General features: G+C 35.8%; 2 protein-coding genes across 5 annotated transcripts in view; both read left to right on the top strand.

Moving 5' to 3' along the window:
* The first annotated feature begins 19,699 nt into the window (after positions 1-19,699).
* LOC123868918 (microtubule-associated protein tau) overlaps positions 19,700-27,238 on the top strand; it is a 31,815-nt gene continuing 24,276 nt past the window's right edge. For 2 of the 4 annotated variants that reach the window (XM_045911600.1, XM_045911599.1), the window contains exon 1: positions 19,700-19,827. The gene's annotated coding sequence lies outside the window, so the exon portion shown is untranslated. The remainder of the gene's footprint in view (positions 19,828-27,238) is intronic. The other 2 variants (XM_045911597.1, XM_045911598.1) reach the window with 2 other exon arrangements.
* LOC123869085 lies at positions 21,350-23,652 on the top strand. The gene is made up of 2 exons (XM_045911822.1): positions 21,350-23,550; positions 23,646-23,652. Exons 1-2 carry the CDS (start codon positions 21,350-21,352, stop codon positions 23,650-23,652), a joined length of 2,208 nt encoding a protein of 735 aa, XP_045767778.1.

The raw sequence follows: 27,238 nt of genomic DNA, 5'->3' as shown, positions 1-27,238 counted from the left end.
TTATATCAGCACAAATCTTGTTAGGCAAAACTTTAAAAGCAACTACTACGTAGAATTTTAAATGTGAAAGGGAAAGTTGTTAAGAGAGCTATACCGTGGATATTTCTTCTGTATTGAACATGTTGAGGTAGGTATTTATTAAAGTATCTAAATACGAAGTTATTTTCGGATATCTAGTATTTATCTTATAGATAATTAATTGTATTATGTATTTGACATGTAAAATACAAATTGAAAAATAGTTTATCGTTGAATGAATAAATGAATAGGTGTAATTTCTTTTATTGTAAACCACAAAATTATTACTTACAGAAAAACACATACAAAGCAAAACAAAAATTGTTGTTTATAGTTTAGATATAAAATAATCATTTAGATAGAAATCACATAATTTGAATTTGAATTTTGTTTATTTGTAAAAAACATTGTAGCCACATAAATAGAAGTTAACAATTATACTATTGTAGATGTTAACAATGTGAGCATTAGTAAGTAGATAGGTAAGTACGCTGTACGAAAGTATTCTCAGTCTTTTATTTGTGTAGAGCATAAAGTATAATGAGCATAGAGCTTCCTATATTGCAGAGTTTCCTACAGAGCAGTTTAATAATAAATAAGGTGGGTGACCAGCGAGTCACACTCAATCGTTTCACAGTGTGACTCGTTGGGAATTCATCGAAATTTTTCTCTCATCGAGTCACACTGTTACTAGTTGCAACCTCTTTATCCAATAGAATTCCCAACGAGTCACACTGTTAGTGTGAGTGTGACTCGATGGGGGAAAAATGCTGAGGAATAATAATAATTAATGAACTGGCCGTACCACACTGTATAGCTGTCAGTTACCTACCTACTTAGTGGTACGATCCTGAATTTTTTATGTAAACAGTACCTACAAAAATACGGCCCAGCAGCTAGGTAGGCCTAGCATTTAGGTATATTTTGTCACAAAATAGAGAGGTTGTGAGCTCAAAAATATTGCCGTTGCTAAGTTTGTTCCTCTACCTACATCTAAGACTTTAACCAAACAAAGGCACTTTAAACTCAAGCACTCTTCTGTACGTGACTGGATATAAGCGAGCTACACATCCCCTAATTAATCATCGTACATGTTCATATCAACTTCGGTGCTAGAAGCTATCTGATGAAAGGGAGTGTTCACTCTACCATATCAATTTGATTTAATTTTATTAAAGATCCTCTTTATTAAAATCTACAGAACAATTTACGTAAGGTCGAAGGCGATAATTTGAAAAAAATTGCAGGCAAAAAGTAGTTGTAATCTCGCAAAGATACCTACTGGTTCTAAACGCTTTGTATTCTTGTAAATAGTTGAATTATGTAATTTTGATGTTATAGCCTTCATATGAATGCCTAATGAACAACGTGGGTACCTACCTAAGTAACAGCACGTGAGACTATGTCTGTGATTGTTTACCTATATGGAAGGTTACTTAGTTATTTTTGTGGAATCTATATTGTGGACAACAATTATTACTATTCCAATATGCCGTCGACGACCCAATCCTATTTATTAATTTACCTCAATAAGATTGTATTAAAATAAATCTTACTTTTTTCTTATTGATTTACCAAACAATTATTTTCAGTAATAAAAAATGCTTTAACAATTATTGATTTTCAATGCCCATTAAAAGCTTGTATTTAGGTAAATAATATTTATTTTTTGTTTATCCTAAATCGGTAGTCATGCATGATGTGTTTAATAATTAAATGTTTATCATTTCGACCTTTTGTTTAAACAAGTTACGAGCGATTCGCCCCGGCTTTTCATGAGTGGAATTTACTAATGGAGGAAATGAGACGTGTATTGTTTTCGTACAAAAATACCATCCTTTTCGACTTTTCCGGTGGATTTTCCAAAACTTTCATATAAACCTTGTCCTGATAGTAAAATTCTGAGCACAATGAAATAAATTGGCCAATCGGTTAAACCATTCTCAAGCCATGATCTTTCAACAGTCATGCGGCAATTGATTTTTATTTAAGTTTATACATATAGATAAACAATATTTTAAACTTTGAGATTTTAGGATTTCTTTGTAACACACCTTGTCGAATTCTACCTACATGAATTAGTCCTTGTGTTTTTGATAAAACAAGTGGGAGGTACGTCACCAATTAACGTTATAGAGACAAACGCCTTCCTACAATTAGTCTTAACAAGAGTTCTTAAGACTGGCTTGAATAGCAGGGTTAACAGAATCGCCCCAGTTTATGAAAAGTATTTTTACAATTATCATATCAGAAGTCTGATCGCTACCCCTGTTAAGAAATTGTATTCATTCCGTGAATTAATATTGTTATTATCAGCATTGTTACTTGTGGTATTCTTGTTATAAATAGGTACTACAATGGGTATGACATCTTTATTGAAACAGATTTATTGTTAGATCCTTACGCCTTATCTTTATAACATACCTAGATACGAGTAAAATTAAATAACTAATATTACAGATTTGTAGTAGCAAGTTTGAAAATGGTTTATAGTGGGAAAAATACATACCTATATTATCTCCTTTTAGTAGGCATATGCTAATATACGTCATAAAGATATAGTTTTTGCAATAGGTTTCGTTGACCGTGCTAATGTGGCTGCAAATAGATCTGTTGTAGGTGGTAATGCTAAGAATAGGTATCTTACCTACTTTTCTTCTTTGAAAATCATTATCATAGTTACATCTCTCCTACATTTTTCACTTATTTCCAGTATTTAGATGGCGATTTAACTTTATTGAATCGTTATATCGTTAAATCTTTATCGTATATTTTCTCATTTCTTATTTCATTTGAAAAACCTTTTATATACCCAAGTAGGTACCTACTTATTTAATTTATTTACGAGGTTCTATCATCATCGCTTAGCAATTTCTTTCTTTATCAATATTTAAAAGCGGCGAATCCTTTCACATCTAACATTTGTTTGGTGAATTTATATTATCACTATAGCAGATTATTAATACGATAAGATAATATACTTTCAATGTTATTTATTAACCCCCGACCCAAAAAGAGGGGTGTTATAAGTTTGACGTGTGTATCTGTGTATCTGTGTGTCTGTGTATCTGTGTATCTGTGTATCTGTGTATCTGTCTGTGGCATCGTAGCGCCTAAACGAATGAACCGATTTTAATTTAGTTTTTTTTGTTTGAAAGGTGGCTTGATCGAGAGTGTTCTTAGCTATAATCTAAAAAAATTGGTTCAGCCGTTTAAGAGTTATCAGCTCTTTTCTAGTTTTCTTGTAGAAAAGAAGGTTACATAACCGTTAGATTCATAATATTATGTCAATAGACAAATGTCAAGCTGTCAAGATGGACGTTGTCTAAATAAATAATTATTTATTTGAAAATGATGTTTTGGAAAACTCAAATACTTTGGATCGTCGGGGGTGTTATAAATTTTTAATTTACACTTGTTAAATTTGTGTGGTAGATACGAGATTTTGTCATGCGGCCTCTATTTTTATACAATATGTTGCACCGTTATCTTTATCCCAAGCTAATCTCAAAGACTTGCTGGGCTATTTCGATCTATTTACAAATCATTTCAAGCTCTCTATTAAATTATTCTTTGACGCAGCATCATGGATTATTTCTGTCGACGACACGAATTTGTCAATGTGATGATCTTGATGATATTGTTGTAACAGTTGTCGATTTATCTCACTCAAGGAAAAATTCAGATCTGAGTCAATTTGGATGCCTGATTTGGTTTGACTCAAATAAGCTCAAAAATAATTAGGTAGGTACGACTCATAGACCTATAAATACTCATATAATAAATACCTACTTAAATGATTGATGTAGGTAGTTTTTGTGACAAAAAGATCGCAAAAGTCAACCTAAGGTTAGCCAGGGTGACGACATTTCCTAGTTCACTAGGAATCCAAAGCCGTGCCTGACACAGACCGCGCCGTGCAGATCTCATGCAACCCTGCTAATTGCTAATAATAATTAGCCCCATTTGTTACCCCGATAACGTTTGACAAAGAATTTCACTTTGAAACTTTTTGTCTTTGTTATTATGGTTGATGCTAATTTTAAAATGTTTGAATAAAATGAGCTTCGTTCGTGAGCTACACAAACATGAAAATTCGAAAACTCTATTCTGTACGTGGGTGGTCGTTTGAATTTCACTATTTTACTGATAAGCTAATGCTTTGAACTATTTTTATTACGAGCTATAGAACTCCTAGAGGCGAAACCTAGTATTTAATAGCGCTGTCTGCGCTGTATTCCTGAGGCCCGTGACTCTTTCTATTAATCACACAATGGTAATCGGGATAGGAATGCGCTGGGCTCTCTAATCCTTCTAAAAACGACTAGACTAACGTACTCTTCAAAGTCAATATCCCAGTTACTTACTAACTTGGGTCATCGTTAGCAATTAACTGATAAACGTACCTATTCAAGGACCTTGAAATATAAAAAAATTGTAATATACTGAATTGCTACCAGGCCACCTAACTGGGAACCCGTTATATATAAATGGGAAGGTGTGTTTGTTTGTTGGTTTATCGTTCAATGAGGTAAGCCGCAACGGAGCAACTGATCTCCGTGATTTTTTGCATAATATGTATATATATTTAAAGACCTGGAGAGTGACATTAGCTACTCTTTATCCTGGAATATTAAATAGTTCCCTCGGAATTCTTAAAAATCTAAATCCATGCGGATGAAGTCTCGGATATCAGCTAGTTAGCTATAATAATATATTAGTTATATTGTATCAGAAATCTTGACAATCACAAAAAATTCGAACGTCATCTAATATACTGGCGAAAAACTTTCGTTCACAGCAAATTTCCTACCCATGATTCTAATGTTATCTTGGCGAATGACTGGCGGCTTCGATACAGACGATACATCAATATTTATAATAAAGTTAACTGGCAAAATATATTAAATTATCACCAACGGCTTATTTTTTATTTTTATGAAACGGGTCTAACGGGTTAACGGGTGACGGGTTTTAAACATACACAGATATCTCCAGCAAAATCTCAGACATACAATTCAAGGCGTTGTGACGTGTCTATTTGGTATTTAGTATTTACCTATCATCACCTGCAGCAGAAAGGAGTTGCAAATAGGTAGTATTTGGTAAACGATTATTGATATAGTTGTACAGTCTAATAACGTATATATAAAACTTGAAAATCGATGGTATCGATAAGGCCTCTTTTTCCGTCAATTCTCGCCACAGGCTCGCCACTAATTAAGGCTCTCAGCGAAAAGTGCCAGATCTGCTGAAAATTCGCAGTTTGCACAGCTCTATGATACTTACACAGCTTTAATTAAATACAAAACACGTAAATTATATAGGCGCTATATTTATTACGTCTATTAGGTATTTAATTTAAATTAAATAGGTACCCAAGAAATCAATTATGAGTAAAAGGTCGCTGATTTTAAAATTATATATCGCAATTCGCTCCCTTCCATTTAATTCCAAACTTGGTCTAAATTCTAAACTGTACCTACCGTTTAAATAAACCAAAAATTCTAAAGCTAATAGGTACTTATATCTGATATTAAGTAGATAATTATTAATATTTTTTTAAGGACACATTTTTAGTTAGAAGTAATAAGTTTACTACACTAATTTACTTTACTGAATTAATTGCATCATCATCATCATCATGATTAACCCATCGCCAGCTCACTACTGAGCACGGCTGCCCTCTCAGAATGAGAAGAGTTGGAGCATAGTCTACCACGCAGTCCAAGTGCGGATCGGCATATCAGATGTCTTTGAGAAGATTATGAAGAACTCTTAGATATGTAGATTTCAATATGATATTTTCCTTCACCCTTATAAAGTGATATAATAGCTTAAAACGCATATAACTCCGAAAAGTTAAAGTTGTTTGCTCGAGATCGAAGCCCGGACCCGACCTGAGGCCGACCGACGTCTTAACCAATAGGCTATCATCGCTTGAAATTAATTACACTTATAGTTTTGGGCTCCAGATGATCAAGGGGCTACCCGCTTCAAAAAAACATCACAATAATTACGTAGGGAGCAGGGACTTTCTGGCGCAGCAAGTTTCTCACGGGTTCTCATTGTTTTTATAGAATACAATAAAATGAACTTCTTCTTATATGAACGTGCATTCCCACTATGATGACATGGGAATAGTAGAAGAAAAACCTTATGTATGCAATTGTATGGAAATATTTAATACTATTTCGTATTTTGTAATTTACCCTGAACCGTTTTTTGCCTATTATACTTTTTGTTATGTAGATACTTTCCTAATTTTGTTTTGGACCCTTCTTGAGTCATTTAAATAATGACCCAAAGTTGTTGATGAATTTCATACGAACTGAATCGCGTTAGGTTTGTCGAAAATTAGGAAACATGATCCATTTAGGTACGGTCTATCTAAAATTTCTGGACTAGCTATAAAGTAGTTTGTTTTATAGAATAACGAGTTTTTGAAAATTCTCACGTTTCTTGGCAGTTTTTTGATGAAAAAACCATTTTGCAGGCTTTTTAGATAAACTAGCATGGCAGTATAAGTTAAAATCCCACACATTGTCAACAACTCGGTCTAGGTGTGTAATAAGTAGATGCCTACCTAGTATTGTAGGGGTTATCTTATAAAAATTATATTGAAATTAATGCCTATATCTACCTTCTTGTTAGTCCTACCTTTTCTTTGCTCGCATAGCTCTAATAGTCTGGTAGTAGGTACATAAAACGTAGAGTTACAAGTTATAAGTACTTACTTCTTTCAGCAGTATATAGGTACATTGTTCACGCACAAAACAACCGTAGCGTGGAGACAAACCTCAGAGTGGACATTCCTATTGTGTTAATTTAATGCTATAAACACAATTAAAGTCACTTGTTCTCGTTAAGTGATAATGCAGTGTCTTTGCCCTCTTCAGGCCAGCTTCGTTGGCGGGATTGGCCTATTGTTTGTAGTTTGTACTGATTACGAAGCATGCGCTCAGATAAAATTAAATGATGCCGTTGATAAAATAAGTATAGGTAGGCACCTACGTACGATGTTGTAACGTTGTTCGCGGAAATATGTTAAAAATAAGGTTAATACGATTATTTACTATTACTGTACGCTACTCTAATAAATATTATAAAGAGGTAAACTTTGTAAGTTTAGATGTAGAGGGGAATCTCCGCAATTTTTGATTCGATTCTGAAAATTCTTTCATTTTACCTACTTAGCTACACTATCCTCGAGTACTAAATAGAGGCTTTGGATTACGTGGCCACGGGGAAATGCTAGTAACTACTTACTTAAATAAAGCAGGCCACAATCATAAGGTTTCCTATTATTTTTTACTCCATTACCTACAATCTAAACAAAGAATATAAGGATGACAGAAGTCCAGACTTCAAAATGAGTCCAGAGTATTAAGAGAAAGAATAAAATTCAGTATTTATTACTTACTTAAACCCACTTGTGACATAAATGTTATTCGAAATGGGTATCGTCAATTATTCATAAGGTAATATATAATAATTCATAAGTAGAGTAGCTATAGACTTTGGACTAAATAGCGAAGACATTTAATATTATGTATTTACAGTGTTTACTTGTTTAGTTTACACAATTTGAGAGACATTTTAAATAGTCTCTTATGGACTAGGTGCCATAGCGGTTATAACTTTCTTACGAAAACCTACTACGTAACTTTCCTTATTTGAAAGGTACTGTAATGTTGGTATTGCAAAACACCATACAAGAATACCAAGTGTTTTTCTCCTCCCATGTTACCTATTCCCTGTACCCATTGCGTGAGCGTTTAAAAACTTTCTGTGCAATCCTGCAGCCAATAAGGATGACAGAGATAAATATGTAGGTCAATAAGACCGCTTATTACCTAGATGTGGAATGCGATTATGTCATACTAATATGTTGACTATTGTAGGTTTATCGTAAATTAAATTCTAACGTAAATAGCGACCACTTAATAGGTATATTGTGCTTGTTAAGGCCGGAAAATGTAACACACATTGTTAATTAAATGCAATGTACTTATAACATTATTAATGATTGAAATATATATTATATTCAACCATCTATAGATAAGTGTAGATCGTATTTAAGTATTTTTAATTAGTAAGGTTCAATTCAAACTATTATTACATACTTTACAGTAGGTTGGTATGCGACATCGACACATGCGATAATTTGACAAGTAGAGCGACAGTCGACTTTTCTCTAAGGGACTTATTCTTTTTTTTAAACGAATTGAAATTGAATTTAATTAGAAAATATGAACAATTTTTTTTTCTCCATCTACGAACAAAACACAAAAATAATATATTATTTAGGTAAGTGAGGTAAGTACTTACATAACCTATCGCTAGAAATTTGTTTACAAAAAGTATACACCATCCAAGTGATCTTTATTTGGCATAGTTAATAACCTGGAACAAAATGTCTTTTAGTAACAAAAATTAAAATCTTAAAATAGGTATATACACTATTATACGTCGTCTTTGATCACAGAGATTTATTTCCCAACGTCTTAATGCGCTTCCTCCTCATATAAATGCATTTCGATGATTCACGGACATAACGAAAGTTTTTGTTTAAAACTGTCCGTTTCAATCAATAAAATAAAATATAGCAATTATTATGAATAATAAAGTAGGTATAACTATAAAAATAATAATCTTGGTTTCGGTAAAGAGAGATGACTAATAAACTGAAAGAAGCTGAACGTATTAGCTCAAAAACTTAAGCAAAACTTCAATACCATTATAATAATAAAATAAATTCTGCTTGTACCTATACATAGCGCACGTAAAATGCATGACAGAAACGTGTATTAAGCCACTTGTATAAGGAGGTATTGTGTAAATTAGTAAACTTTACCTTCTAAGGTAGTTAGATACCTACCTTTGTAAAAGTACGGTTAATTCTTTGGGAATATAATATAGGTGAGGCCCTAAATCATTTCAGCTTCCAGGGCGCGGTTGAAGATGATCCCGAACCTCCACAATGACTTGATTAATGAACTGTGAACTGAACAATAGGGACTCCTAAGATATATTGCTAAATTAAATTAGCCAAAGGCAATTTCAAAACGTAACACAACGGTCGCTGTTCTTTGTCTGTTTTAATTTTTATTATTATTTTTCTAAATAGTTTTTTCTTGATCAATTTTTTTGATTGGGTGCGTTGAGAACACTCGTAGCTTTAGTTTTAAGTTGGCGTAATTAATTATCACTATAATTATTATTATCATCAATTTATCTAACAAATTCAACAATTGATAAATAAATCAAAAAGTGTACAATGGTATCTAGGTACCTATTTTGAATAAATTACTTTGACTTTGGTCCGTAATATGATTCTTGATTTGATGTACACTCAACCATATCATCAAATCGTATGATTCTACATAGTTCATAATGTGGTAGCAGCCTTAATTGATTCGTGCCGTGAATATTGGCGCAAGGACTTAACGGCGCATTCCCACTATCACCGTAACCGTCATCGTAATTTATTGTTGTATCGTTGTTAGGAAAGAGTCGTGGACGACAGTCCACATGCTGTCTGAGCACCTTCATTCAAATATACAAGTCATGACGCTGTGAACTATACGCCTATTTATCGTCACGACAGAGTGGGAACGCGCCTTTAGTTGTAAAACGCCGATTGATAACGTACTCCTAGGTATGGCATTTATAATAATGTAGATTGAAGAACATCTAATATCTTGCAGAGTATTTTTTCTTGTGTCACAGCAAATCATTATAATCAGAGCTAAATGTATGCCTATTGACTCTTTAGGAAGCTTATTATGTACCTATTCCGTAGATATGATAATGTAAACTTAATAAACCTAGTACAGTACTTACATATATATAGCTAAAGTATGTGTACATAGCTAAGCACCAGAGTGATCTATTTCTGATGAAACACCTTGCCTATCCAGGAAGTTTCTGGCAAAAATTGGCAAGATGGCTGACTTCGACTATAACACACCTAGGTATCCCATATAAGGCGATTCTTCATTTAAACGTCTCGTTGCAGTGACAGTCTGTAGTTGCTGAAAATACGTGCGTTATCAAGCATCAAGGGTAATTCACGTTTGGTCTCAACTCGCCCGTGATTGGTAAATTGCCGGACGAGTTTGGTGAGCAACGCGTCCCACCTACGAATGTCATAGTTTAAACCGAAGCTATTTTAATAGGTCACAAAGGAATCTTCGTTTCCTTTGTTACACTTCATTTGGTAACAACTTCCAGTTGAATAACCTTTGTCCAGTTGAGTTTTTTACGGTAGTTAATGGTGTGATTTCGAAGCTACTTTCCTCGCGCACTTTTCGCACTTTTAAGTTTGTCTTCAAACACGCTTCTTACGCCGATCGTTCTATTAATTAGACGGACGGATTTGTTATTAGTTTACCAAGACGTTGTATTTACGTTGTTAAAATATCGTCCATCTCACTTTTGAGTAGGTAGGTAATTACCTAAGTACTTTACCTACTCAAAAGTGAGATGGACGATATATATAACGTACTCGTAAGTACGTTATTTATAATATATCGTTAGGATATAATATAACGTAGGTACGTTGCGCCCGTAAATGTTGATTAGCATGCGCTCACGCTTGACTTGGAGCGACCATTACTTATTTACCACTATTTATTTATTTATTTATTTTTGTATTTATTGAAGTCCCGCTCTATTGTTTATTATTTATTAGTCATATTCACTAAATAAATTATGTGGAACTTTTAAACTTTAGATATTATTAGGTAGCTTCGGTGCTTTAGCGGCTATTGGATTTTCCTATTTATTTTGGATACAAAAGACGATTCTTCGTCTATATTTGGATTTAAGGGTTTAAAGATCGATGGAATTGGAATTAGGTGGCGTGGGCAATATTTTGTCGCCTCCGCACTGAATTGCACCAATTACAAGGATAGGTAGGTACAACGATTAAGTAGTAGGTACAATTTGGTAGCGGCAAATTGCGTGAGTCCTCCCAATTAGGAGTCGTGAATTAACGTAGGAGTTTAATAAAACAATGCCACAGAAATGACTCAAGTTTTTAAACAAATAGTCTGAAACTAGACAAATTTTGTGAAGGTGGGAAGCCACCTACCTAGTCGGTAACTTCATGATAATATTTTAATAGATAATTTTCAGGAATCATAAATTGATAATTCTCAAGAATTCATTTATGTATATCTAACCGTCAGACTATTGTTAGCTTTTAACCTATAGTATGACATTGATGATCTACGTGATTAGAAACTATCTTCAATAGGTATAGCTGTCTACTCTCAGTTTCAATAGATAGGTAGGTACTTATTCTAAACACAGATGAGGTGTGAGGTCGCATACAAATTGATTTAACATTGGTGTAACACGTTACCTACTCTTTTAAATATATGCAGGTAGGTATACTATACGAATTATTTATTCTGGATCATGTAATAATAATACCTATATTAATGCTTCTGCTCAATTTATGAGTGAAACATGAAGACAAGTCAACAATTTGTAGTTAGTTTATTGTAATGGTGGCTCTTTTCTATAATCAAGGGTTTAGTTATTATTGTAGCATGTACTTATTTATAGGTAGGTATTTCAAGATTTTTTTATTTTTGTATTATTTTAAGAGTTTCATTTTATGGGCCTCGTTGTCCAAGAAATGAAATAATGAAAATATAACTACCCCTTTTCGTTGCTCTATCAATTAAATACTGTATCTATGCTTGTTTATCGGCTTATCAGTTTAGTCAAACGAATCTTTGTTAGACGTGATGTAGAGTCGATAGTCTAGGTGTGTCAGTGTGGTGAGCAGCTGGTGAGGTAAACACGCGGGAAGGCAATTCCGATGATGATGTAATGCTACACTTGTCATGACGCCACTTGAAGGTCAACGGCAAATTTGCAATAAAAGGTATTTGAAACTAGCAGATTCCCGCAACATTCGCTGTAGACGAAAATCTAAGTAGGTATGTGTAGGTATATAGGTCGATGTTTTTATTTCAATAAGCATTAGTTAGAGAAAAACTTCCGGTAGCTTATTATTAGCGTTATTGTAGGTAAAAGAATCTTAGAGGCGACTCTTATCCACATGAACTTAGAAATTAAAACACTACCTAGAATAACTAAATTTACAAAATAAATATCACTAAGTTCGAAAAATTGAAAGTGCGAGCCCGAGATAGAGCCCAAATAAATTATTTTCTTCAATAAGGTAAAATCTACAAAGAGAAAAATAAACATAAATAAAAGAAGTAAAATGCATATTCCAAAAACCCCATGCCTTGCACATTGAAGGAGTGCTATTTGACTAAAAAGTAGCTATTTCCTTCGTCTTGACGTCGAATTACGACCGTGGAGACGTAAAATCTTTAAACACCGAATATTAAAACGTCGCGAAATCCCCATCAGGTTTTAAACTCGTCTTTTCCCATGCCTACCCAACCCTTCAGAGAGGGTGGCGAACGGGGACGATGAACAATGCTGTAAGCACCATTGTTTGCGATCGTATACTTATCACGGTACGTACTCGTAGTGGCGTAGTAGGTAAGTAGAAGTACCTATACAGTGCATGACCTAAATTTTGTATTATAGTATTTTTATTAATAAGTAGTTATCGATTAAAATCATACATAACGTAATTATGTAAACTAATTGATAAAAAGCACCGTAAAGTTTGAAATCAGTAAAAATCTCATATGTGTGGCACATATGAGATTTTTACTGATAATCATACTATGGTGCCTATTCGTATTCTAATGTCGACATACGGCATAATATGCCTATAGCAGGATTGCAATTTTTTCCGCCCGTCTCTCAAACTTACAGTATCGAGGTTTAGATTAGTTAACTGGGAGCTCTTGCTTGATGCAGCCAAAATAAAATTGTACTTTAAAGACAAGATATCTCGGCGTAGTACTAATATTATATTATTCTGTGATCTCAGTCTGTGTTGCTTTTAATTTTGCCACAGTTTACACTGCCATCCTCTTCAATGCTGTCTTTTATCTAAAAAGTCCTTGTCTGCATAAAATATGTATTTTGGCCCAACGTAGCATTGTTTTTTAGAAACATTCGTTTTTGAAATTATGGCGAACATATTTTTTGTTATTAAATAACGACTTTTTCATTTTTAAAAAGGACTGCATTACAGCAGAGCCATCTATGAAAAAGGTTTCTAACTACAACGGGAAAAAACTTTTCTCAAGCCCGAACATAGTACCTCATGGCAGTCTTGGCTAAGAAAATTTCAGAGCTTTGCATAGAGGGCGCAGTAAAACTTTCAAGAGTTCTTAATAGATGGCGGTACCAGATTGTAAGTCGACCACTCGACCAATCTCCAACCAAAAAACGTTGAAGTTTCGACGTTACGGGCAGGCGTCAAATGTTATGCTGCATTTGACGCAGGTAGCTAGCTCTAAAGTAGCCCTATTTTTCTTTGATTTTACGTCACAATAGCCTAACATTTGAGGTAATATCGTCGATTCAGGATCAAATCGAGAGTTCCCTCATTCCAGTTCACTCTGTAGTAAGGTTGCCACTTGCCACTTTTTTCATTTACGGGTTACCAGTATCAAAAATAAAGGTTTTATTTTTTTACGGGAGACAATGTTTTGCATAAGTAGATATTTTCTAATAAGTATCTACCTATTTATTGTTTGAAGAATTTCTATTTTGTGAAACTAATGTACAAAAAACTTTGCATGTTAATTTAAAATTACATTTAACTTATATATTCCGCCTTCACAGTATCAATATTGAGTCTGTTTCGGCTACGCGGTTATTGGTCCACGCATTGCCGCATAAGGAAAATTATTCTTTCTACTGGACAAAACGTCAGGGTCTGGTTTCGCCAGCCAGCCCCGGCTGAATTAGTGAAACATACGGGAGCTTTATTTACCCCGTATTTTATTTTCGCAATTACGGGCTTCTGTATTATCATACCTCAATATTTAACTCATCCTCGCAGGAAACCACACGATAGTGGTATAGGTATATCCTGGCACGCCAAACTGGAAAGTCCTTGAGGGTTACGACTTATGAGTATCGGTCCCAAGCAGGAAGGCTCGCGATCGCGTGCAATTTTTCATTAGGTTAGTGGGCCCGTGCGTGTCGCCTTTTAGGCGCTTGCCTAAAAATATGTGATACTTTCTCGATCGTCTTTTACCAGCCAATCAATACCTCCACTGCCGATTTTGCAATGTTTTTGAATAAAACTATTATAATTTTATGCTTAAAGTATCTTGGTAATGTATGTACCTATTTCGGTTATCGCGTAAACAATGTTTGCTAGGACACTCTTTCACTATCACAATACACAGAGTTTCATCACTAGTCTATATGCTGTCCAGTGTCCACTCAGTCAAGTAGTTGAGTTGAAGAGAGAACTGTTGTTTTTAGAAATTTTAGTAGAGATTTTGCTTTTTGATTTTCTATACTGAAATGTATGTTGTTTAGATAGAGGTTTAAACGCCCGTATATCCCCACTAAGACAATTTTCATAAATTCTACTTACTTACCCGAGTAGGGCGGGTCAGTAAGCAATAGACTTTGGTGTCACGAAGGCTTTATAATAATACCTATCCTCTGTGACTTTTGCTCCTTGCTTTACACCGTTCTCACTTGATTTTAAAGTGGACTCTATAAAAAAGAACTAGAACGTGTAAGTCTCTCCTAGCATTTCCTAGGACCTAGACGTACCAATAAATGACAGAAACCTATGATCATAATTCTGCAGATAGAACCTTACCTTATGAATCTTCGAAGTTTCTAAGAAATTACTCTATAGTAAGTTAGATTAGAAATGACTAACTTTTCTAACTTTTTCAATTCTATCAAACGAGGTTTTTTTTTTGTGAAGATTGCTTTGCACATTAAATTTGTTAGTTCATTTTCCACGATCGAAGTCACGACATCTACTGATCGCCTATAATCGTCTGTCGTCGAATGTCTATCGCATTGTGTTTTATTGTCATAGTGGGTGCATACCGCAGATTTGTCCAGGCGTCTTTGAGTAATCGGGGAACATACAAAAAAAAAAGAAGATTCCGACGAATTGAGAACCTCCTCTTTTTTTGAAGTCGGTTAAAAATGTTTTGAACGCAAAATGAATACAACCATTGCAATTTTTTTTAAGTAGATGAGAAAATATAATGTAAATCGCTAAACAATGCGGGGGCGCAATTGAAGAAACTTAAAAATTACATTAGAAAAAAAATTCGCTTCATGTCTGGGATTTTACTTTACCTACGCAAGCCATGCTATGCTTATCATCACCAAGCAATTTGGGTTTCATAATGTTGCTGCGTAGTGCGTAGAGTGCTACGTAGGTACTACGTAGGTACCTACTGTGAGTAGTCAGTAGACCGTATCGTCACATCATTAGGCCAGATTGCGGTCATCAATATATTAATAAAATCTTTGATAGCTCTACGACCTACTACCAACGAGGTTGTCCATACTTACCTTGGTTTATTAACCCCCGACCCAAAAAGAGGGGTGATAAAAGTTTGACGTGTGTATCTGTCTGTGGCATCGTAGCTCCTAAACTAATGAACCGATTTTAATTTAGTTTTTTTTTTTGTTTGAAAGGTGGCTTGATCGAGAGTGTTCTTAGCTATAATCCAAGAAAATCGGTTCAGCCGTTTGAAAATTATCAGCTCTTTTCTAGTTACTGTAATCTTCACTTGTCGGGGGTGTTATAAATTTTTAATTTACACTTGTACTTTAGCCTAACTATCAGTCAATATTATTGACTTGTATGCACAACTGTAGCCGTCAAAGCTGGGATAGCTTTACCTAATGATTCATCATCATCATGATCAACCCATCGCGGGCTCACTAATGAGCACGGGTCTCCTCTCAGATTAAGGCCTTAGCCCCAGTCTACCACGCTGACCAAGTACGGATTGGCAGACTTCACACATTTTTAAAACATTATGGAGAACTCTCAGGCATGCAGGTTTTCTCACTATTTTTTTTTTTATTCACTATAGGCAAGCGCTTGACCACAATCACACCTGATGGAAAGTGATGATGTGGTCTAAGATGGGACGCGTTTACCTAGAAGGTTTTCCTTCACCGTTAAAGCAAATTAATATTTAATTGCTCAAAGCCCATAAGTAGGTATACTTAACTCCGAAAAGTTAGAGGTACTCGTAATTTACATTCTTCGTTATGATCTTTTCCATTTATAAACCTATCCAATCTAACGAATTCATGTTCCAGATATTTTATCAACCAAAATCACTGTCTACCATTTCTTAGACTTGGTGTCGTCAGCAAACACATTTTAAGGTTAATGCCCAAAGGCCGCAGTGATTTAATATACAGGTCACATGGGACTATATTTATGTCTTCAGTGTTCCTAACTCTGCTGTTTTCCACCGGTCTAGTTCAACGACTCTTAGAGCACACATGTATGAGGCTAAATCGCTGAAAAGCAAAGAGCTTCAGTGTTTGCCCTTTGTCGCGGTTCTTTCAGTTTTAAATGATCTTTTTTGAATAGCTCCATAGGCATAGGCATACCTATCTCTTGTTTCATAATTAGAGGCACGTAGCTACAATACAAATACTAGCTTATGTCTGCGACTTCGACCGCGTCGTCTTTTTACCTTTTTTTCCTCCTTACGGGTGAATTATTTTATTTGTTAACGGATATTTACATCATAATTCCAATGGTGTAATACCTGTGAACGTTGGGTCCGTCAACCTGGAGACCACTGTTGCTGCATTATTCGTCAAATTCTTGATAATCGGGCAACGCATTTGCAGTTCCTCTAGTGCTGCTTCTTGGGCGGCGGTTATCATTTAACATCAGGTGACCCGCTTGCTCGTTTGCTCGCTATTTTTTTATAAAAAGAATAATAATAAATAGCTATCTAAATGCTCAGTCTGATCCGTCCATTAGTTTGAACTGTGCGTTAATAAATCTGTCAGTCAGTCAGCTTTTCCTTTTATAATAATAAGAAGATAAACTTTTACAAAGTGTTTTTAACTGTTTTTTATTTAATACCATATTATGTTTGAAACGGACTAAAATTATAAAATATTTGTCGTCAGCTATGAGAATAATTTATATTATTATAAATATTAGTAAAATATAGTCGTGTTTTTAATAAGTTAATGTTACTTTTGTTTCAGGTATCTACCGAAAATTCATTTTGTCGGAGTATTGAGAAGGTATTGGTAACTAGGTACTAGTATAAATATTTGGTTCATCTCAAAACTTTTAGCTATTGTTATTATTATTATGTAGATATATATTATTTGACTCCTTATTTTATTCTAGCGACCCTCCAGGCTTCGCACGGGTGTTCAACATATCCAAAGATTTCTATTGTTTAATGATATTATTTTTGTTTAATGTGAGTTATTTAATCTTTGAATATAAAATTATAGCATTGGGGACTTTAAAAAAAAACCCCAACCAAACTTCTCAGATAAAAGGAACATTTGATGAGTAGTTACACTATTTTTTATAAAAATCGTTCGTCAATAATAATTATAAATATCTCATACTAGCACAAACTTTTCAACAATTTATCATCATAGTTTGTTCATTGTATACCTACCTTTCGGAAGAATTTGCCTATCTATTACAAAAAACTATGAATATCGAGTAGTTTTTGAGATTAGCGTTAGAGATAAGTAGACAAACTCGGCGAAGCGGCTTCGTTTTATATACTTGAAGGATATAAGTGATGATAGACCAGCCATTCAATGGAGATAATATAATTGACCCACCCTTTTCATAACTACAAGTGTAAATTAAAAAATTTCAACACCCCCGACAAATCATTTTCAAATAAATAATTATGTATATCTAGGCAATGTCCATCTTGACAGCTTGACATTTGTCAATTGACACTTGAATATTATGAACCTAAGGGTTATCTAACCTTCTTTTCTACAAGAAAACTAGAAAATAGCTGATAACTTTTAAACGGCTGAACCAATTTTTTTGGATTATAGCTAAGAACACTCTCGATCAAGCCACCTTTCAAACAAAAAAAAGTAAATTAAAATCGGTTCATTCGTTTAGGCGCTACGATGCCACAGACAGATACACAGATACACAGATACACAGATACACACGTCAAACTTATAACACCCCTCTTTTTGGGTCGGGGGTTAAAAATGGCTTAATTTTCAACATAGTTACTTGTCTCAATGTAGGTACATTGAACTTAACATTTATACCTACTCATATTTCAAAAATGGAAAGAATCAGCGTTGAATACCTGGATATATCGATAGCCCTGTCTTCACTATTACGTACTGCAATGATAAGGACAGTCAACTTATCTTCGATACGATATTCGGGCCTGGTGACTAAGTCTAAGTACATACCCGAGACTTTTTGTTGTAAAGTTTTGGAATGCTGCCGTTTTACAAATACATACCGTGATGCCGAGATAGAGGCAAGTGACAGCGTTAAGAAATGGATAAGAGAACCAAGGATACAAGTAAGAAGACGGTAAACACCATTGGATTATCCATCTCGATGGAAGAAGATGCCTAAGCTGGTCTAAGTTAGCAAACCTTTACGATTAAAGTAATAATTTTTGACTGCTGTTGTTGAAACCCGAATTTCAAGGGTTTTTGTTTTGTATGATGATACAATAATGGACCGGAACATTCATATTTTTCATGTAAAATAGGTGTATACATATTATGTATATCATAGTTCTGCCTATATACCTATATCAGCTGTTACAGCCGTTGCAGGTACAGTTCAAGGCTGTAATGCGTGGGCGATGTCTCATGTCTACGACCGCAAACTGTTGGCTTGTTCCAGGCTCGCTATAATTTTTTATGACAGTAGCGTTTGACAGTTACAGTTGCTAATGAGTAAATATCCGCTGCTACTTATTGCTGTGCGACATGTCGCAAGTTTGTTGTGACATTAATAGCTGTTGTAGCTCGCAGGGTTAAGCAGCGGTGGCTGCGCGCGCATCAGTTTCAGGGCGCAGGACGCACCCTCGCTAAGTGTTATGAATGTTTAGATATGCGCGGGTCAAGGAACTGCCCACAAAATAGCTGATAGCCTCTATACCCCGGCTTTACTTGTTTACCAGTAACTTTTCTTAATTATCGACAAATAAAATACACAAAAGGGTTTAAGTTATAGGTAATTTATCGTCTGGATGTACCTAATATGCCGAAATAATATTTTAACAGTGTGCAACGTACAAGCTCGCGCTTTAGTAACACTTAAATCCGTGTCTTAAGTAGTCCATTTTTATATAAAAATAAACGGACTACCTACTTAATTCACGGATAAGCGCTACGAGGGTTTAGGTTACAAGAGTTATATAATAATTATAATTATACAGCTACGATACTTGTGTCTTGAGCAAGCCTTTCTTATTGCACGGCGTATACATAGCTCATGTTGCCCACAAATGGACTACCGATAATTAATATATATTAACAAGGTCTTGTGACTTTGACTTGCTATTTCTGACTATTTTATGATAACGTGGGTACAAGTTCGTATTTTAAAACGTAAAGTCTAAGAAATCCCTTCACTTATGTTCTATAGATACGATTTTTTTCTAGAATCATAACGATTGAGACTTCATCAGTAAAAAATATTCTTTCTCTCTTATTGATATTCGAATAACGTAGAGGCAGCTCTGAAAATGTTAAAGTCTTCACGTACTGTAGTCGCCAATAGAGTCAGTAACGTGTCGCGGCATATCAGGCTTTGCCAGCGACCTCATCGGAGGCCGTCCTTTGAGCCAGTTCAGGTTTAGCAAATAATATCTTAACCGCATTCAGTACCCACTTATATCAGTGTCTATCGCGGCATCTCAGGTGAGTTGTCGTCTTTAATTAAATCAATTGCACCGCTGACGCTTAATCGTTTACGTACTTCGAAATTTCTAGTGCTTTACGTTCGATATCACCACGCAATGTATAGTGTATATACAATGTAATAGTCTAATTGTAGGTTATTTTTGTAACATCGATCGCTTTCATGATAACCCATGGCCCTAAGGGAAAAGTCAATAGTGTAATATTTAGGCACTACGTCTCATACTTTTAGTTACGAAACATGGAAACAGCGCAATAAATTAAAAGCTCTGCAATAATTGCCATTTATAAATTACATTAATGAATCTAATTACACAGACAATTATACCTACTTACGGAAACTGATATAATATTACACATTTCGTGATTGATTTTTATAGATAGCTAGATATTCCCAGGGTTTTCGGTTTGAGCTAAGTTATCGACCGGAGCGGCTGACAGGAAGTGCTTTGGTTTTTCTGAATTCAAAGAAAATGGACAAAATTGTGAATATACTTATTACTTATCATAAAACTCATATCACCTCAATACAGAGTTGAAATCTGTGAAATTATATATTGGTTCCGTTCGAAGCCGGATCTTTCGAACTTTGTTTCGTCAACTACGTGGCGACTGAGATCTAAATTGCTGATCCATCCCTCTGGTTTGACCTAACAAACGCACCCGCTCTTATTAGAATTGCCTAATAAGTCTATTTTATATTATATATCCTATATATGTATTTTATAAAGCGTGGCATAATATTTGTCACGCATTTACAACGATCGTATATCGTATTTATGCCACAATAATTGAGTTGTAGGCATCCCCCATACATATATAATTATATATTTGTGTATTTAATAATATATTGCATATTTATTAAATAAATTATACGTAAATTCATAATATTTCGTCTCGCAAGTCGCAACCGACCTAGGTACCCACATACTTTACGGTCGGATCGTGCGACGTTGCATTACCGCTTAGTTCACTAACAAGCGATATCCACCCGGTTTACGCGTTCAATTAATTTATTCGTGTAAACATGGCGGACAAGAATAAAGGTTTAGGAACCGCTTCCTCGATTCCAAAAGATAGGGAGTTAACATTGTTAGAGGCTAAACGAAACGTTATTTTCCAAAGGATCCAAAATATTTATGATTCTTCGAAAAACGTACATACAAACGCGGATGTAAAGGAAAGTTTTCTTAGCTCGGTTGTCACATTAGATACGCTTCGTACTGAGTTTCAAAAACTTGTAGATCAATATAATGACCGTTTATTAACGATTGATCCTGATGCGACACCTCAATATTATTGCTTAATTTCCTTTGACGAGTTGTATGGTCGTATTAAATTAGTAAATTCGCAGATTAGCCCTCAAACTCAAAGCAAAGAAGCGTCGTTACGCAAAAATAAGCCAACTTTGCCACCTATCGAATTGAGGTCATTTGACGGTGATATTCTTTCATGGCCTTTATTTTATGCCAATTTTAAATCGACTATACACGATAATACAACTCTTACTGATTCGGAGAGGATGTATTATCTTCTCGGTAAACTGACGGGGAAGGCGCTTAGCGCATGCTCAGGAATAACACCCTGCGCCGAGAATTATTCTTTGTTGTTGCAAACTCTCATAGACAAATATGACGATAAACGAATGATAGCTGCTACTTATTTAGATCAGTTGTTAGAATTTAAATCGATAAGTGCCTCTGCCGATAATTTTGATTTATTTATAGAAAAGTTTGTGGCGGCCTATAGGGGCCTTAAAAATCTTAAGCTACCTGATTTGACAGATTTTATTGTATTACATATCGCGCTTAAGAAAATAGATTCAGATTCTATACGTACTTTCGAACGGCTAGGTGATTCGTCTTCGATACCTACCTTCGAAGATTTAGTTAATTTTATTAAAAATCAATCTAAAATAATGCAGCGCTTGTCTCCAGCGTCTCCGAGCAGTGATACAAAGAAGATTGTCGATCGTGGAAGCACAGCTAATAAGAAAAATGCTTCTTCTCAAAAACTAGCCTTTGTAACCACGGTTGACAATAATAAACCCGCTGTTAAATGTTTATGTGATAATATAACTCATCAACATTTATTCAAATGCCCGCGATTTGTGCAAGCTTCTCCAGAAGAACGCTTCCAATTAGTTAAACAATGTAACGCGTGCGTAAATTGTCTTTCCAATAAGCACAATCAGGTTTCGCGCTGCAATTCAAATACGAATTGTAAAAAGTGTAACTTGAGGCACTCGACCTGGCTCCACATTACTGCGTCAGATTCGAACCCCACTACCTCCAGTGGCATGCCCGACACTGTAACCACTGAGCCGCTAGGCACCGCGCCCGCCGCGTCGAGCGATGCGCAGGCGCCGCTGCCGGCCGTCATACAGCCCGTGCGCTCGGCCGCGGTCGTTAGAACCGGTCCAACGGTAACTTTGAACGAGAGCGTCGTATTATGTACGAGATCCATTGCCGCGTCGCAAACATCGTGTAATGAAAGTTCCTCTGAACCTCGCGAGCAATGTAATATGCCTACTTCGGTTTTGCTCGCGACGGCTCAAGTGATAGTCTACGATAGTAAGGGAAACACTCATCTATTGCGTTGTTTGTTAGATACCGCGGCTGAAGCTAACTTTATTTCAGCTGATTGTTGTACGCGCTTGAATATTCGCCAAAACGATACCCTACACACAATTGTTAAGGGTTTCGGTGGCTCAGAAAAACCTATAAGTAAGTCGGTGTCCGTGCAATTACATTCTAAGTATAATACGAACATTAAATTCGATATTTCAGCACTGGTCGTAGATCATATAACAGAAAACTTGCCTTCGTCGCTTATCGATAAAGACGCGCTCGCGCATTTAAGTAACTTACACCTCGCCGACAATGCGTTCGCGAGTCCAAGCCCTATTGACATGTTAATAGGGTCTTCACTGTTTCCGCATTTATTGCTTCCAGGTGTCGTACTCGGAAAGCCTTCCGAGCCCTCGGCTATACATACCGTATTCGGCTATGTTCTCATGGGCTCGGCGCCTGCACTAAAGCCTACTAGTATTCAGTCAACTACGACTGCCTGCCTTGCCTTAGTGCGTAGTTCGTCGACTTCCGCTACGGGCAATCTAAATAATCTTCAGGAGCTTACCTGCGCGTCCGTTCAAGGTTCCGTTGGCCATGAATGCGAAAGATTATCTAGCACTATCACTGCACGAGTTTCCGTCGGTGATAGTCATTCAATTGCAATACCTTTCCGCAAAAATATATTTACGATTGGTAATTCTTCTAAACCTACTTACGAACACCTGTTGTGTTTACAGCGTAAACCTAAAGCCTACTCCCAGCTGAGGCTGGCTTATAATGAGGTTTATCGCGAATACTTACGGAATAATTACATTCCTCTGTCACCTCGCGTTGAGTCTGATCGTTCGCGTATACCTACTTATTTGTCCACGCATCATGACGTCATTCGCGAGGACAAATCTAGCGCGACCAAGTTACAGGTCGTCGCTGATGATGCCGGTACGCTTAGTAGTTCAGCCAACCGTTTCGTGTCGCTCCATGAGCCTCCGCGAGCATTGCTCGCACCATCCCAGCTGCCAATTGAGGAACTGGATGGTATCTCTGTTTCTGAAATACCAGAACAGAAACTTCTGTCGGATAAGCTAGCGTCTAAGCATAAAATATATTTACGCGCCGAACTAGAAATTACTTTGTCTGCTCTCAGACCTAGGTTCCAAATGTTAACCGACCGACGTTTAATAATAACTCGCGTCAAAAATAATTATAATACGCGCGTTAAATTAAAACCGCGTTCTTCTCTTCTAGCAGCTGATCTGCCGAGTAGTAAAAATTTGCGCGCTATCAAGGGTTTTATACAGACAGGCTGCAATTACGCAACCCATGTAACCCATAGACCAATAAAATGTCGTGGCGCTCGTAGGCATAAATCTTTCTCATATAATTTTACCTATCTGACTACTCGCGCCGTTCACGTTGGAATAGTTGCGGGTAAGAATACGAGCAGTCTTCGTAACACTAAAGCAACTCGTTCGTATCGCAACAAACCTTTTAATTTTTTATTTAAAAATTATCGCTCGCGCTTTAAGGAGAAGTCGACTGAAATTCATATTTCATACAAGTTACAACCTCCTGCTTCCCAACGTTGCGTTGAATGTTGGGAAAGCTTAATCATAAAATTTAATTTTCGCCGTTCCTTTATAAAAAAGATTGCCCAATGCATTAAGAAGCGATGGACAGGTGTTGTAGACAGGGTCCATCGTTCTAAAGACGGCGTTGCTCATATAGCGTCCATTAGGCCGGCTAGGAAGACTTTCCTACGTTTGGCAGTTCTTACCTAATCGTTGAGCCGTTCTTTTACTTTAGTTTAGGTTAGATTAGGTAAGGATAATTAATTAATATTTCATGATTTCTATTTATAAATTTAATATTACCGCCATGTATATTTAGCATATATTTATGTACTATATATTGCCTATTTATACATACAATCTCTACTGCTTGCTGAAAGCAGTCCGCTATTAAAGTAGTAGTATTTCTCTTAAAGGCAACCCTTTAAGGGCGGGGGAATGGTGGCGCCACCTATTGGCTATTTATTGGTTAACATAATGTGATAAGGTGTTTCACATTTATTTCCTAACTACCCTCCATTCTCCCTTCGTGCACTTTCGCCTATCTTCGTGGTGTTAACTGCAACGCCACGATGTTCGCGTCTTTATGACGCCAGTATGTCATGCACGCTCCGCGAGACGCACGTACGACAATTGAGTCGCGTCCTCGTGTTCATTCAACCCAAGATGGTGGATATGCGATCGCCGCTGTTCGTCTGAGATACGCCCCTGGAGTGTCCCGTGAAGTGAATTGTGCCTGTGCGAGGGACTGCGAGTGCTTGTGCGTGCCTGTTTCTGCCTTCAGACTGTCGAGGTTAGTGCACGAGTCCTTGTATCCTTCATGTGCCCTTTGACCCGCGTGGACACCTTCCAAATTCGAAATTAACACCCAATACAGTCCACTAAGTCTCTCGCCGTCGAAGGTGGACAGTGGCCTCGGGATTGACACCATATATTTAGTTGGTTATTTATGATATAGATGTGATGTTTTCTCTAGGCATGACCTCAATAATATTGTTATACCTAGTATTAGAATTTTATTACAAGAGTGCTGGACTTCGCCTCTTGAGGATGTCCTTTATCTACACACAACAAACCGTCAATCAGAAACAATTGCCAGCGTAATTGTCATGCATTGAAATTGTTTCGGAATTGAATACGGGGATTTTTTTCTCTCACAAGCCAAGACATTATTGGGAAATTTTTGGCACTCAGTTAAAAATACTATTAGGTAAAGTAACTTTATAACTAACGAATCTTCAATATTAAAATGAAATATTCATTATTAAGTAGGTATATAAGTAATATGTTATTAACTGACTTTACTTACCTACACATTTACACCTACTACTAGCTGATGCCCGTGACTTTGTTCGCGTGGATTCATGTTCTTAAAAATCCGGTGGGAACTCTTTGATTGTCCGGAATACAAAGCCTGTGTCACTCTACTGGTATTAAACTTTACCCATGCAAAAACACATCAATATGTCGGTTTGTTGCGATGTGATTGAAGGACAAACCTTCAAACAAACACACTTTATGATAGTAAAGTAGGTAACCTAGAGACTTGAAAAATTTCTGTGAAAAGTTTATACACATCTTTTCTTAATTTGATTCAAACAATGGAGATTAAGTACCTAATTCAGTAGATAAATGCATGTAAATTTGTTATATTAGGATTAAAAAAAACATTTAATTTTGCAAATGCAAATTCAGGTCATAATACACATATTATGTAGAAAGTTATAAAATTGTTTATTCAGGCTATCGCGTAAATAAGCGATGTGCCTATATACATAAATGTTATGTAGAAACGTTTAGGAAGTTTAATTTGGAAGTGAGTCAAGCGATCCAAAATACAAGTGCTCCAATTGGGACATTTGACAGAGCCATTACACCCACAATGTCTGTTTTGACTCAATTTACCTCTTTGAAATCATTACTAGACTGCAATAAATACATCTCGGCTGGTCAAGTAGTAGCTGTACTTTGTGCGGTTTGAGTCGTTGATGAGTACATATTATTACTAGGTATTTTGTCTTTACATACGTAACACAATAAAATTAATAATTATGCATCTAATTAAATTTATAGTACTGAAATGATTAGATAGTAGCTGTAGGTATAGGTGCTGTATAGATTGTTTTATTTTTATTTTTTTTAAAAGAATATTAGCCATGCTAATCATGACTTGTACTCCCCTTTCCCCTCCAATTAAGCGTAAAGCTTGTGCCAGGAGTGGGTATGACAATAGTGAAACGGGAGGGGTTTGAACCGCCAACCTTTCGGAATTCAGTCCGCTCCTCAAGTGTTGAGCTATTGAGGCATTGTTTGAGTCCATCTCTAGGTAATTATTTTTGTTTATACATACAGTAGAGCCTAATTTTTGTTGTTGTTGTTGTTTCATTGGTAGGTTTGAAAAGAAAAAATATATAGAAGTAGGTATATATAATGCCCGCGACTTCGCGTGGATATAGGTTTAAAACAAGGGCACTCTTCGATTTTCCGGGATAAAAAGTGCCTACTTAATCTATATCCGTTTACAGGATGCAAGCTATCTCTGTACCAAATAGATGATACTCGCGACTTTGTTCACACGCAAGTAGGTTTATAAAAATCCCGTGGGATTATTCTTATTTTTAAGGGCAAAGTAACCTATGTCCATCACCGGGTTTGCTTGCTATCTTTGCATCACATTTCGTCAAAATCGATTAAACCGATTAAACGGATGGGTTGTGGAAATCTAGCAGACAGACAGACACACTTTCGCATTTATGATATTAATACCTAGTATTGATATATGTAATGTGGTACTAATTACATATGTGTTACTAATTGCTACAAAACTGACCTTAAACTAATAACTTACAAAAAAAACCGGCCAAGTGCGAGTCAGACTCGCACACTGAGGGTTCCGTACTCGGGTATTTTTCCAACATTTTGCACGATAACTCAAAAACTATTATACATAAAAATAAATAAAAATCTGTTTTAGAATGTACAGGTAAGGCCTTTTCATATAATACCCCACTTGGTTTAGTTATCTTACTTTGAAAATTGAAACACGTTTTAATTTTTTTTTAAATGATGTAACCACAAATTCGCGGTTTTCAGATTTATTCCTGTACTTGCCAAACTTCATGATTCTAGGTCAACGGGAAGTACCCTATAGGTTTCTTGACAGACACGACGATGGACAGACAGACAGACAGACAAAGTGATCCTATAAGGGTTCCGTTTTTCCTTTTGAGGTACGGAACCCTAAAAGTGAAATATTTAAAACATTGAAAC

This window comes from Maniola jurtina, chromosome 10, assembly GCF_905333055.1.
Source record: "Maniola jurtina chromosome 10, ilManJurt1.1, whole genome shotgun sequence".
Taxonomy (NCBI): Eukaryota; Metazoa; Arthropoda; class Insecta; order Lepidoptera; family Nymphalidae; genus Maniola; species Maniola jurtina.
This window is presented reverse-complemented; position numbering and strand designations above follow the sequence as displayed.

Bases quoted from the DNA above. Each gene is read 5' to 3' on its own strand.
- LOC123869085 (XM_045911822.1), top strand. From the start codon at position 21,350: ATGTATTATCTTCTCGGTAAACTGACGGGGAAGGCGCTTAGCGCATGC.